General features: G+C 43.1%; 1 protein-coding gene across 1 annotated transcript in view; it reads right to left on the reverse strand.

Moving 5' to 3' along the window:
* Positions 1–227: 227 nt before the first annotated feature.
* The window catches only part of LOC148903555 (solute carrier organic anion transporter family member 3A1-like), a 66,833-nt gene continuing 51,810 nt past the window's right edge, over positions 228–15,250 (reverse strand). The window contains exons 8-10 of the mRNA XM_089004970.1: positions 13,850–13,994; positions 6,883–7,120; positions 228–1,716 (exon numbers count right to left, since the gene is read on the reverse strand). Of these exons, the coding sequence (XP_088861096.1) occupies positions 1,367–1,716; positions 6,883–7,120; positions 13,850–13,994 (733 nt within the window). The 3' untranslated portion in view covers positions 228–1,366. The remainder of the gene's footprint in view (positions 1,717–6,882; positions 7,121–13,849; positions 13,995–15,250) is intronic.

Below are 15,250 nucleotides of genomic sequence, written 5' to 3' on the forward strand. Positions count from 1 at the left end.
AGGCAAATGTATTACTATTCTCGTTCTACAAAGTTCCTTCTGAACTCATCACACTCGCCTCTGACAGAGCAACAGAGCTTACCTGGAAATACAAGCCCCAAGTTTGGATGTTGTGCAAAATGTCAATCAAAATAAAAAGACCCTTGTTTCACTTTAAGGGTTTGATGAGTCACAACGGTGACACTTTTGAGCTCCACGTTGCTGCCGTCTTAATAATTGCAAACGCGTGGATGTGTCCTTTTATTTCCTTCATCGCTGCAACAGTGCAACACAGTATGACAGAAGGGATCACTCAAGTCACATGGCTGCTTTCGTCGGGGAAATGACTGCGCAACAGAAAAGCCCGATCAACTCAACCGCTTGAAAGGTCCAATGACAAAACTTCAATGAAATACCTGTACAAAAAGTTAAGACGGGTGAAAAACACATTCACAAATAATAATAATAATAATAATACATTTCCTTCGTAAGCGCCTTTCAAAACTCTCAAGCTTACTTTACAGTCACTGGATCATTTTTTTCTGTGGGTGAGCAGCGGCAGTCACACGCGCCAGTGTTCACTCAACCCGGAATAACTCAAATAGACCGAAAGCTAGCTATCTATTCGATAGCTAATAGACAGCTAGCTGGATAGATATCTAATAGATAGATAGCTAGATAGCTAATAGATATCCCGCTAGCTGGACAAATAGCTAATGATAGCCAGCTAGATGGATAGATAGATAATAGATAGCCAGCCAGTTGGATAGATAGCTAATAGATAGCCAGATATTAGCTTGCTAGATAGCTAATAGATAGCCAGCTAGCTGGATAGATAGCTAATAGATAGCCAGCCAGCTAGAAAGCCAGCTATTAGCTGGCTAGCTAGCTGGATAGATAGCTAATAGATAGCCAGAAAGCCAGCTAGATAGCTAATAGATAGCTAGCTAGTTAATGTAAGCCAAATCTGCAGAAACAAAATATTTCAATATAATAAATTCAAGTTGTTTGTTTTTGGTCAGAGAAATTCGTTTGCTGCTAGTGTTAAAAAAAACAGAAACCTAAAAAAATCTGTCATCAAATCATGAGCCTTAGCGTGTCAACGTCACATTTCAACATTGAGATGGCACACTTGACAACAAGGAAGTGACGAAGCTTTTCGGATGAGGAGCCAAACGTCCAACACCTTGAAAGAAGCACAAATGTCGTTTTTGGGCTTCGATTTCCCCAATGAGCCATGTTGACTTCTTCCCGTGGGAATCCAGGAAAAGGTTTCCGCCTTGCGACCTGCCTGACGCCACACCTGGCGTTGGAATGCCCAATTGGCCAGCTGCAGTTCATGGCCGTTCAATGGGACGTGGGACCAAGTGGTTCCTCCAAGCAGGTCCTACAAAACCGACTCCACATTGGCGCAATACTCCTGATCCGACAGGTTGTACAGGAACCGCGCCCTGTCCGCTTTGGGGGCCTCGGAGAGCGCCGGGTACAAGTGGGCGGGCGCCGCGTTAGTCGCGTGGCTCTTGATGTAGGCGTTGTAGTTGCGGCGGAGGCAGAACCAGGTGGTGACGTAGAGGAGGAAGGCGGCCGCTTTGAGGACGATGGCCAGGCTGATGTACAGCCGGCGGTACGACTGGTTGTCGTACAGCAGACAGGCGCCTTGCTCGCCGCAGTCCGAGCTCCAGAACAGGCAGGTGGAGTCGATGCCTGCCCCGAAGATGAGGGGCGGCGGGATGAAGCCTGGCGGAACACCAAATGCACTCTTACTTGCCATTCCGACATGATCTAGTGATCGTTCCCACCCCTGAGCCCGTTGATGAGGCCAACCCTACACCCGCCCGTCCAGGTCTGACAGTGACGCACGCCGTAGCCAAAGGCCGAGCAGCGACACCCAAAGTCGCAGAGTTGTCAAGTAATGAACCCGCAATTGGCGGCAAGGAAAAAACTGTCGGCACAGTCGGGCAAATGGCAAAAATGGCCACTGAAGTGCCGCTCGGCCGGATTCCAAAACCACACGAGATACGGAGGGAGGTTGGCTGCCCCGTTTCAATACAGTGATACCTCGGTTTACGAATCTCCTGGCCTAAGAACTTTTCGGTTTACGAACGTTAAATTTATGAAAATTTTACCTTAGCATACAAACTATTTTTCGGGATACACACGGAGCGCCACAATGAGTGATGTGTCGTTCGCGAACGAGCCCGTACTCCAAAAAAGAGAATGGCAGCCGACTTGTTTTTCTCCTCTATTCCCTGCCCCCAGTCTTTGGTTAAAGCCACATGATTGGTCAAGAAGGCAGCAGTGGTGGTGGTGGGGGGGTTAAACATTAAAGAGACAGGCAGACGACATAGAGAGTAAGAAAATTGGTAGAAAACTGCAATTTGGACGAGTTTCAACTTTGATAGTTCAAAGGCAGAGTGTAGACTGCAAGGTTAGAATTCCCATCAATCAGGCTCCACAAATAACTAGCACAAGCCATCTGTGCAAAAAGCTATAAACCCAGCTAAACAGAACACAATTGATGAGGAACAAGGTAAAATTATCGCAGAGAAAGCACCTACAAGGGATCATTTCTCAAGATGGTGAAAGATGAAGGCTACGTTCCTCATCAAGTGTTTAATGCTGATGAAACCGGCCACTCCATTCCATCAAGCCAACGACCACCACAAAGGTAAATAAAACAACTTTATTATACAGTACAGTTTATTTCTTTAATTATAATACCATAGCACATTTATTATATATAAAATAATGTATATTTTGTGTAGTTTTAAGGCTTAGAAAATTAGAAAGTGGAAAATTATGTTTTATGGGGACCTGGGAACGGATTATTCTAATTTTAATGGTTTCCTATGGGAAATTATTTTTTGGGGAGACACTTTTCGCCTTACATACTCTGTCTGGGAACCAATTAAGTTCTTAAACCAAGGTATCACTGTAAACTACATTAAAGTAATCCATCTGAGATGTCACAAAGGGCAATGGATAACTCTTCAAAAACTCTACAAAAAGCTACTGTGTGAGAAAAGCCTTTGTCACCAGTCAGACGTGAAAAAAAGGACAACCCAACTACCGCACCAGGAGTGGACTTCAGGCAAAGCCTTACCTGATCCCAAGCACATTCTAGCTGGCTTGCTAGCTATCTAGTTAGCTATCTATTAGCTATCTAGCTAGAAAGTAGAAAATTATGTTTTATGGGGACCTGGGAATGGATTACTGTGATTTTAATGGTTTCCTATGGGAAATTATTTTTTGGGATACACAGTTCTCGCATTACACACTGTCTGGGAACCAATTAAGTTCGTAAGCCAAGGTATCACTGTATTTTCAAAGCAGCAAATGGGCAAGTGTGCTTCTGTGATCATCGGCAAAAGAGATTTCACACAATCTGAATTTGAGGCCAGATGGTCCAGCACCTCGGCGCAGAGGCACTGGGCCACGTCACACCCTCCTCTACTGGGTCCAAGTCCATTTGTACTCGGGTCACAGGACAATTGTGGCTCCAGAGCAGATCGTTGCTATCGAAATGACATACAGTCATACCTCAGCTTACCAACATAATAATAATAATAATAATAATAATAATAATAATAATATGAAATGATCAAATGATCAGCTCATCAGCCAGCTCTGAAGCAGCGTCAAAATGGTCCTGATGATTTGAATCAGGTGCGTTGCTCCTGGGAGAGCTGGAAAACAGGCAGGACAGCGGCCCTCGAAGACTTTGGAGACCCCTGACATTGAACATCATTTTCTATGAAATAGTTTGATTAAGAAATAAACTGCACTGTATAATGAAGTAGTTTTATTGACTTTTGTGTTGGTCATTGACGGCTTGATGCAAAGTGTGAGTAAGGCCAAAAGTGTGTCTTCCAAACATACATTTCCCATAGTAAACCATAAAAATGGGAACAATCCGTTCCCAGGTCCCCATAAAACATAATATTCTACTAAATAAGCCATAGAACTACACAAAATAGACCTTATCGTATGCATAATATATGTGCTATTGTATTGTAATGAAATAAACTGTGCTGTTAATAAAGTGGTTTTCAGAATCAGAATACCTTTATTCGTCCCACAATGGGAAAATTTGCAGTCCACAGCAGCAATTGAAAAAGGATGGGGTAGGGGTGGGGGTGAAAGGATAGAAAACAAGATATTCTAAGCATAACAAAATAAAGTGTCGACTGTATACTGTGCAGATGTAAATGTGCAAAACCGTTCCATAAGAAAAACTGTACATAGTGCAGAATCAAGAAATGCATTTTGATATATTGCAACAACCCATATTTACAAGTGTCCAGTTTTTTTTTCTTTTTTCACATGTGATCATTGAGAATTGTGAAGCCTGACAGCAGTCGGTAGGAACGAGCGGCGGTACCTCTCCTTCTTGCAGCGCGGGTGTAATAGTCTCTGGCTAAAGGAGCTACCCAGTGCTGTCAGGGTGGGCAGGAGGGGTGGGAGGGGCTGTCCATCATAGCTTTTAGTTTAGCTAGCGTCCGTCTGTTGCCCACCTCCTCCAGAGAGTCCAGCGAGCAGCCCACGACAGAACTGGCCCGCTTGACAAGGCGCTCCAGTCTTTTTCTGTCCCGGGTGGTGATGCTGCCTGACCAGCAGACAATGCCATAGTGGATGGCTGATGCCACCACAGAGTCATAGAAAGTCTTTAGGAGTGACCCCTGAACTCCAAAAGACCTCAGTTTCCTGAGTAGGAAGAGGCGACTCTGTCCCTTTTTGATTAGGGCATCCGTGTTTGTTGACCAGTCCAGTTTATTGTTGAGAGTAACACCCAGGTACTTGTAGGAGGTCACCCTCTCAATGTCCAAACCCTGGATGTTCAATGGTGCAGGTGAGGATTGTTTCCTGCAGAAGTCCACCACCAGCTCCTTGGTTTTCCCCGTGTTGATCTGGAGGTGATTCTGCTGGCACCAGTCCACAAAGTCCTTTGTCAGTCCCCTGTACTCCCTATCGTCTCCCTCTGTAATGAGGCCGACAATAGGTGAGTCGTCAGAGAACTTCTGAAGGTGGCAGGTTGGGGTGTTGTAGTTGAAGTCCAAGGTGTAGAGGGTGAAGAGGAATGGAGCCAGGACTGTTCCCTGCGGCGCTCCGGTGCTGCAGAGAAGCCTGCCCGACTCACAGTTCTTTACCCTCACGTACTGTGGCCTGTTTGTGAGGTAATCTGTAATCCAGGATGTGAGGTGATGGTTGACTCCGGCATGCCGCAGATTGTCCCCCAGTAGATTTGGCTGGATGGTGTTGAAGGCACTGGAGAAATCGAAGAACGTGATCCTCACCGTGCTCCCAGCATTCTCCAGGTGCAGCAACGCCGTATGGAGGAGGTAGATGATGGCATCCTCCACACCGATGCTGGGCTGGTAGGCAAACTGTAGCGGGTCCAGCGATGAGCTTGCCAGCGGTCGCAGGTGGGCGAGGACGAGTCTCTCCATCGTCTTCATCAGGTGAGACGTCAGCGCCACCGGTATGTAGCTGTTGAGCTCTTTTGGGTTGGCAATCTTGGGCACTGGGACCAGGCATGACGTTTTCCACAGCTGTGGAACTCTGCCCAGCTTCAGGTTCAGGTTGGACAGGTGATGGACAATGACACACAGCTGGTCGGAGCAGGTCTTGAGGAGTCGAGAACTGATATCATCCGGACCTGCTGCCTTCCTCACCTGCATCCTCCTCAGTTGGTTCCTCACCTGCGCAGTTGTGACAGACAGGCAGGAACCAGGAGGCAGAGTGGCGGCTGAGGGTGTGGCAACGGTTGGGAGGGCAGATGTTGGTTGTGGAAAGCTGGTCGTGAGAGGGGGCAGGGAGGGTAAGGCCACAGTGAGAGTTGGTGCAGGAGCAGCTACAGGTGAAGTTGACGGTGGGCCGGGGGCGGCTGGCGTCTTGTCAAACCGATTGAAAAAGCGGTTGAGTTCATCTGCCCAGTCCTTGTCTTTTTCGTTCAATGTCACTGGGCTTTTGTGGCCTGAGATGTTTTTCAGGCCCTTCCAGACACAAGCGACATTGCTGGCTTGCAGCTGCTCCTCCATTTTCATCCTGTAGGCCTTCTTCCCCTCTCTGATCTTCCTCCTCAGTTGGATCTGATCCTTTGTGATAGTCGTTTATGTAGTTGCCTCTTGATGATATCCGAGTGAAGTTGCCGTGCCTTTTTGCCTCGACGATAATACCCTTACTCACACTCTCCCCTGCTAGCTGCTTTTCATTAATCCAAATCAACACAAGTTTTTCAACCTCTTCTATTGCCTGAGACCGTGGCTTAGACAACACAGAAACACCCTTAGCGACACGTAGCAACGGTCAACTTAGCATACTGGTACTGGGACGGTAAGTCACACAAACGCACACATCGTCTGTGTTTTTCAATGATCTCCTTCTGCTCGACGGTCATTTTCTTTTGTGTCCTCTTTGACTTACCACTATCCTGTGGTAGGGTCTTTTTGATACCAAAAGTACTGCGCTCGATATCAAACCACGTCTGCATATGGAGCCCTGTAGTATCTACATTCAAAGGGGGTGTGGAAAACTGGTCCACCAGCCACCATGGCGCTGTTGGACCATGTGGTTAGGTGTTCATCCGCCGAAAACTAACTCTGCCAAGATTATATTGTCGCGAATGTAACGTTTGTAATGTTTGTCAGCTAAATCATTCATAAGCCGAGGTATCACTGTATTTACATGAGTACGTAATTCCACAACAAAATTGAATAGATGAAATGATGTCTGGGCTCTTAAATGACATTTGGAGCTTGATTGAGTATGTTCCTCTCTACCCCTGCCAACTCCTCCGGTGTCAAGAAGGAGCAAAGTTTTTGACTATCCGGCAGTTCAGAATGCCCCCGCCGCCGCCTCCGAGCATCAATATTGCGCATCAGACGCGAGCTGAGAAAGTCCTACCCAAGAGTCGCAGCAGGAGAAACAAGACGCCGAGTGCGTAGGACTTGAGTTCGGGGCTGACGGTCCTGATGAGAACCATGACGGAGGGCGTCTGGGCCATAGCACCCACCAGGCTGCACAGGCAGATGATGCACAGGAAGATCAGGAAAGCCTGCTGGCAGCCGGCCGGCGGGCATTTGCCCACCACCGCCGTGGACAAGTTGCTCTCGGGCGAGATGCAAGAGCATCCGCTCAGGTTCTGCGCCCGCAACAACAAACAAACAAATCCAGAAATGATCATTGACGATACTTAATAAAAATAAAAAAAATAATAATAAAAAAATAATTAACAAAATATAATAATAATAATAATAATAATAATAATAATAATAATAATAATACATTTTATTTCTAAGCGCCTTTCAAAACTGTCAATGTCACTTTTCAGTCATAGGACAACCGACACATCCGGACAAGTTGCGTCCATCATTTGTAAAATTACTGCAAATGACTTCTACTGAGCGCATTTTACAAAGATTCCAGCGCATATAGCTATATTTTACTTTCATGAAATCTTGTTTTCGAGTTGATGTCGATGCCGGAAGTGACATCACATTGGGTACGCCCTTAACTGAGAAAGCGACACACAATGCATTTTGGGTACTTTTTTTCATCTGAAAACACCGTGTTGATTTCAAAATTAGAAGGAAAACTACATAAATAACGAGATGGTGAATCGTGTGGCAGCCAATTATGGTAACACGCATAAAGAAGGTGTAAGTTGACACAAATTCCTCGGGGACAAATCAGCCCATTTTATAATACTGGACGAAATGCAGCTTGAGCGCCATGCATTTTCTGGGCACTACATCGGAGTCCAGATCTTCACCGGTTTCATCACTTGCAGACGGCTTGTATTGATACAGAAGGACTTCTTTAATCGATTGCAAATATTTATGCTTTCCTCTTCAGAACTATTTGAATCATATTCATAACTGGATGAGTAACAAGGAAAGCATCTTCTCCAAATCTGTACTCTCTGAAGCCATTGTTTTAATTCTGGACCAAGGCAGTTTGTGGGTGGGCCAATCCTAACGTGGCGTCACAAACAAGGGGGCGGGACTTTCTGAATCCCCCCAGTTTCAAGCTCATTTGTGGCAGTTTTGGGACACTAAGACATTTTTATTGGTGTTTTGCATTTGACTAAACAACCCATTTTTCACGACTTGAAACACAATAAGACTACTAATCGCAAAAAAAAAAAAATTGTTGCAAAGTATTAAAGGACAACTGCCACCTCCGGACAAGTTGCGCCCATAATTGGTAAAATAACTTCAAATGACTTCAAATGAGCGCATTTTACAAAGATTCCAGCTCATATAGCTATATTTTACATTTTTAAGACTCGTGCTGTATATTCATGAAGTCTTGTTTTCGAGTTGATGAGAATCGCTGAGGGAACGCCCCTGACCGAGAAAGCGACACACAATGCATTGTAGGTACTTTGTTTGGTCTGAAAACACCGTGTTGATGGCGAAATTAGAAGGAAAACGACACAACGTGATGGTGAATCGTCGTGTGGCAGCCAATTGCGGTAACACGCATAAAGAAGGTGTAAGTTGACACAAATTCCCAGCGGGCAACTCAGCCATTTCCACCGGAGCAGAGCAGTAAAGCGCTAGCCGAGGAGCTCCCCGGAGTGCGCAAATCCCCGCTTGGATAACCGCTGTCGTCCTCTCAGCCTGACAATGGGTAGAAAGTTGCTTCCAGTGGTGAAAGAGAGCAATCGTCATAATAGTGGAGCAAACCGATCGGACAAACATTCAGCTGCTGGAACGAAGAGCTAACTGGAGTTAGCGATGGATAACCGCTGTCATTCATACGCAAGTTCAATCTTGAGAGTTCAAGCAACTTTTTGCATGCACAACCAGTAAACAATCTGCATTAATGTTGACATCTTGTAGCTTATTATTTGTTATCCATGCCCTTATATGCCACATATCACCCAAGTTGATGCTATACTGCTAATTCACGGAGCGTCATATATGCTTCATATGACGTGTCCTTCACCAGTTTCGTATTGGTACGGGAGGACTTCTTTAAACAGAAGTATTTGAATCATATTCATAACTGGATGAGTAAGAAGAAAGTATCTTTTTCCGAATCTGAATTCTCTGAAGCCATTGTTTTGATTCTGGAGCATGGCAGTTTGTAAAGGATGTTCCAAATGTGACATCACAAACTGAATCACTCCAGTTTTGAGCTCATTGGTGGCAGTTTTGGGCAACTTGAAGTCATTTTTATTGGTGTTTTGCCGTTAACTAAAAATATCAGCCTGCATGTTTTTGCTATTTTAGATGCGATAAAACGTTTTTCTGATGTCAGTTAGGAAACAAAAAATGGTGTCGGTTGTCCTTAAAGAGCACACGTGTCAAAGTGTCAAAGTCAAGGCACAGGGGCAAAAAGTGGCCCGCCACATAATTTGATTTAGCCCGCCACAGCAAATCGTGTCAAGTGTCATGATGCTAGCTAAAATCTGAACCAAAATTTCTAATTCTCGCATGTAAACCACAATAAAATCATTATTCTTGACTTCTGATTTGAAAATGAGTCAATAATTAACTCATTCACTGCCATTCATGAATTTATTCGGGAATTGAAAATAGGACGTAGAGCACCATTCCTGAATTTCGTGTTTGTGTGCCGATAAAGCGCTGGCCATAGCCTCTGGCAATGTTTTTTCTCATCCACAAGGGGGAACAATTTCCTTTTTTTCCATGTTAGCGCTTTGTTTCAGCTTCAATTACTGTTATAGTGCGATATCAACCAATATGGATGGATTGCATTGTATTTTGGAAAGCCGCCCTCATTTCAAGGTCATATAACTCCAGAGACATATCACTTAGAATTCAATCTTTTCTTCTGATGAAACAAGAGAGTCTAAGTTTTCTTATGCCGCATTGAATGTTTATGTAGTCCTAAAACCAGAGATTTTGTGGGTCCTGGAATTGGAGTCACAATGACAAAAACTCTGCACTGGAGTAGACACATTTGCCTTTTGTACATATACCCCTATTTCAAGCTCATATAACTCCAGACCCATATCACTTAGGAATTAACTCTTTTTTCCTGATGAAAGAAGACAGTCAAAGGTTTCTAACGCTCCATTGACTGTTTATGTCGTCCTAAAACTAAATTTTCTGTGAGTCCTGGAATTGGAGTGACAATGACAAAAACTGGTACTAGTATGAGGTCTACGACTGGCCTGATTGCCCCATTTGCTGTGGTATCACCTCATCAGCATAATTAAGCCTATGTTGCCTAAGCAGTCTGTTGTACGAACGATCCAAATTGAACCTCACCCCACCATGGCGGTTTGAAGGATTTTGTTGTTTTATGAAAATAGCTTATTTTATTGCTTTACAAACTGCCTTGCTCCAGAATCAAAACAATGGCTTCAGAGTGTTCAAATTTTGAAAAAGATCCTTTCTTCTTACTCATGCAGTTATGAATATGATACAAATACAGTAAAGTCTCGTTATATCGATATTCAAGGGAGTCCGAAAAAATATCGATATAACCGGGACTATCGATATATCCGACCCTGTTTGCATGTAATTTTCTCCGTGCGTGCATAGAAATAGTATCGATATAACCGGGACTATCGATATATCTGATATCGATATAACGAGACTTTACTGTAGTTCTGAAGAGGAAAGCATAAATGTTTGCAATTGATTAAAGAAGTCCTTACGTATCAATTCGAGCTGTCTGGACACCAATGTAGCGCCCAGAAAATGCACAAGATGGCGTACAAGCTCCATTGGAATGGGCTGATTTGTCCGCTGGGAATTTGTGTAAACGTACACTTTCTTTATGTGTGTTACCCCAATTGGCTGCCACACACAACGATTCACCATCGCGTTATTTATGTAGTTTCCCTTCTAATTTCGCGATCAACACAGTGTTTTCAGATGGAAAAAAGTACCCAAAATGCATTGTGTGTCCTTTCTCGGTCAGGGGCGTTCGTTCCCTCAGCGATCGTCATCAACTCAAAAACAAGACTTCCTGAATATTTAGCGCAAGTTTTAAAACGTAAACTATAGCCATATGCGCTGGAATCTTTGTAAAATGCACTCAGTAGAAGTCATTTGAAGTGATTTTACAAATTGTGGACGCATCTTGTCCGGAGGTGTCGGTTGTCCTTTAACTCTTTCACTGCCAGACAATGTGCAAAATATTTGTCCACTGCAGTGCCAGGGTTTTACTTGAATTCAAGGACTCACAGAAAACTCCGTTTTAGGGCGACAAACAGTCGATGCAGCGTTAGAAACCATAGACACTTTTCTTTCATCAGAAAAAAAAAGTTTGACGATTTTATTTAACTCTAAAGTTATCTGCAATGGAAATGGGGGTGGCTGTACAAAAGGCAAATGTATCTACTCCAGTGCCAGGGTGTTTGTCATTGTGACTCAAATTCCAGGACCCACAGAATCTTGAGTTTTAGGACGACATACACCGTGCTTAATGCACATTTGGGTCATATTTTGTCTTCACACTCCACGACATCTTGGCGGAAATCTCGACAGCAGCTTTTTTATTTTATTTATTTTTAACGACATCTTTAAAGAGTGATTTTGTGTACAGACAGTATGGTGCGTGGGGAAAAGGAAATGCTCCAGCCTGAAGCTTTTGACACTTAGCCTTTGGCAGCTTCACATCTAACATACCGCCTACTAGTGGCGACGTCAAGGAAGTGCCGTTAATGCAAGCAATTAAAAAAGGTTTTCTGATTCAGATTCTGATTGACTTGGTGTGTTGAATTCCATTTTTGTACTTGTTGTTTATTTATTTGTTTTTCATGGTACTGCAAGTTAGTACAGAGATTATTCTTTGAGGATTAATATTATTATGACAAATTAATTAACTTAAGTCACAATGCTTATTTGTGCATTTTTAATTAAGTTTAATATACAGTATATTTTATTGATTTTTTTAATGCTGTAATTTAGAAAGCTTGAACTAAAATGTATCTTATATTGTGTTCTTTTGTAGTTCGTTTTTATATTAAGATACATTGTATTTAATGTTATTAATTTGGCCCATTGTAATAACTTTTAAATTTAAAATTTTACATTTTAGATTTACTGTATTGCTAGCTAGCTAGCTGTTGGCTAGCTAGCTAGCTAGCGAGCGAATGGCTAGCTATCTAGCTTGTCCTGTGACAGTGAAGTGACCTTGGGTGTTTTGAAGAGCGCTTGTAAATGAAATGTATTATTATTATCATTACCTATCTCTTAGCTAGCTAGCTTTCTATCCATTTGAGTTACTTCCGGGTTGAGTGAACACTGGCGCGTGTGGCTGCCGCTGCTCACCCACAGAAGAAAACTTATCCTGTTAACTGTAAAGTGACCTTGATTGTTTTGAAAGGCCCTTAGAAATCAAATGTATTCTTATTATTATTATTAATAATAATAATACATAATTCGAAACCCTAGATCAGGGGTGTGAAACTCATTTGACATGGTGGGCCACAAATGGCCTCGGTAGATGTCAAGTGGGCCGGACCATTAAAATGATACCATACATGCTACAAATTAGCAAATATCATTCCTTCAATGCCAAAACTTGTTGAAAACACACCAAGCACTGTTTCCCACGCATCTCTGTCAAAAGATATGACGTGTTCCGTTTTTCATTGAAAATTCTACACTCCTGATCTACTTTTCGAGGTTTGGATATTTTGGCTAATATTTTGGCTAATGAGTGTGTTGAAACCGCGGATGAGGAAAAACACCGCTGTTTTCTTCTACATTGATCGAAGCAGCACCACTCTGATCCCTAGTGGACAATCATTGAATTGCACTGTCATGATACCAAAAGAAATGTTAATTCCGTGTTTTCATTGAAAATATGAATTACATGTTGTCTTTGAATTTTTTTCCACTTTTAAATGATCCTGCGGGCCTGACCAAACCTCCTTGGGGTGCAGTTCATCAGAAAAAAAAAGAGTTAATTCCTAAGTGATATGGGTCTGGATTTATCTAAGTTTGAAATGGGGCCAGCTGTACAAGAGGCAAATCATAATAATAATACATTTCATTTAAGCACCTTTCAAAACTCTCAAGGTCACTTTTCAGTCACAGGATACGTTTTCCTGTGGGTGAGCAGCGGCAGCCACATGCGCCAGCGTTCACTCAAATCGGAATAACTCAAATAGATAGAAAGTTAGCTAGCTAGCAAGCTAATAGATAACTAATTGATAGCTAACTAGTTAGATAGCTAATATATAGCAAATTGATAGCTAGCTAGATAGCCAGTTAGATAGCCAGTTAGATAGCCAGCCAGATAGGTAGCTAGAGGGGGGCTGAAAATTAATCAAAACATTGACTTTGCTTCTAACTTGCTTTTAAAAAGTTCAAATAAAAGCATCAAATGTGTCTACTCCAGTGCCAGGGTTTTTGTCATTGTGACTCCAATTCCAGGACCCCCAAAATATGGAGTTTTAGGACTACATAAAAATTCAATGCAGCGTTAGAAACCGGAGACTCTTGTTTCATCAGAAGAAAAATAGTTCATTCCTAAGTGATATGGGTCTGGAGTTATATGAGCTTGAAATGAGGGTGTATGTCCAAAATACAAAGCAATACATATTTATTGGTTTTTGAGTGCTTTAACAAGTTGAAGCTGGAACGAAGTTCTAACACGAAAAAAATGCAAATAATGCCCCTTGTGGAAGGGAAAAACATTGCCAGAGGCCATGGCCAGCGCTTTATCGGCACCCAAGCATGAAAAAAACAAAACCCTTACAAATTTGGGAATGGCGCTCGACGTCCTCTTTTCAATCCCCCAATCTATTCAGGAATAGCAGTAAATGAGCTTAACATGAAATATTGTTGTGATTATTCCGATATGTCACTTCAAAAATGACAATGATCGCTATGTTGTGGCGATTGGCACGACGCATGGCGATGCGCGACAGACAAACCTGTCCAACGGCGCGCGTGCATCCGGCGAAGCAGGCCGACAGGTAGGTGACGCCGTCCGAGCCGCACACGGGGCTGATGGATGACGTGAAACAGTTACACTGGTGGATGCATGGGGCTTCAGGCGTCGCGCCCACCTGCAGCGTACTGGACACAACACGGCCAATCACCACTCTGCTACAAAGCCACACCCACCGACCCGTTCAAGTCGCCGCCGGCGATCCAGAGTTCACCCTCCAAAACGCCTAAAAAAAATCACACTTCAAGAAAAATTAAGAAAAACAGATGGCCATTTTGAATCATTGTGGCCATTTTGGTTCATTGCGGCCATTTTTTACATTTCCCAGATGCATCCCTGCATACTCACTAGTTTGTTGGGTTCAAATAAGTATTTATTAGCTATATAGCTAGCTATCTATTCACTACGGTATTAGCTATCTATTCTCTACGGTATTAGCTATCTATTCGCTAGCTATTACCTATCTATTGTCTAGCTAATAGCCATCTATTCTCTAGCTCAGGGATGGGCAAACTTTTTGACTCGCGGGCCGCATTGGGTTCTAAAATTTGACAGAGGGGCCGGGCCAGGAGCATTTGGAGGGAGTGTTTGGGCCGGAAATACTCGGAACAAGTTATGTCCATAATTTATAAAATCACTTCATATGATTTCGACTGAGCGTATTTTACAAAGATTCCACAGCATATAGCTATAGTTTACATTTTAAGACTTGCGCTGAATATTCATGAAGTCTTGTTTTCGAGTTGATGACGATTCCCATGTGACGTCACGTTTGGACCACCCCTGACCGAGAAAGCGACACACAATGCATTTTGGGTACTTTGTTTGGTCTGAAAACTTCGTGTTGATCCGTGTTGATGGTGAAATTAGAAGGAAAACACATAAATAACGCCATGGTGAATCGTTGTGTGTTGCACCAAGACAACTATTTGATATTCGCTGACACAAATTCCCAGTGGACAAATTAGCCCATTTCCAACGGAGCTTGGGTGCCATCTTCAGCATTTTTGGGTGCTACATTGCTGTCATTGACGGCTCGAATTGATATGGGAGGACTCCTTGAATCAATTGCAAACATTTATGCTTTCCTCTTCAGAACTATTTGAATCATATTCATAACTGGATGAGTAACAAGAAAACATCTTCTCCGAATCTGAAGCCATTGTTTTGATTCTTGAGCAAGGCAAGACGTCTTGGCGTGACGTCACGAACAGGGGGGTGGTACCTTCTGAAACTGACCATTTCCGGATTCATTTTGAAGTCATTTTTACTGGTGTTTTTCATTTAACTAAAAATATCAGCCTGCCTGATTTGGGTATTTTAGATGCTATAAAACGTTTTTCTGATGTCAGTGGGAAACGAAAACAAAAAATGGTGCCGGTTG

Source organism: Hippocampus bargibanti, linkage group LG01 (assembly GCF_051943395.1).
Source record: "Hippocampus bargibanti isolate YZ-2025 linkage group LG01, ASM5194339v1, whole genome shotgun sequence".
In the NCBI taxonomy this organism is placed as follows: Eukaryota; Metazoa; Chordata; class Actinopteri; order Syngnathiformes; family Syngnathidae; genus Hippocampus; species Hippocampus bargibanti.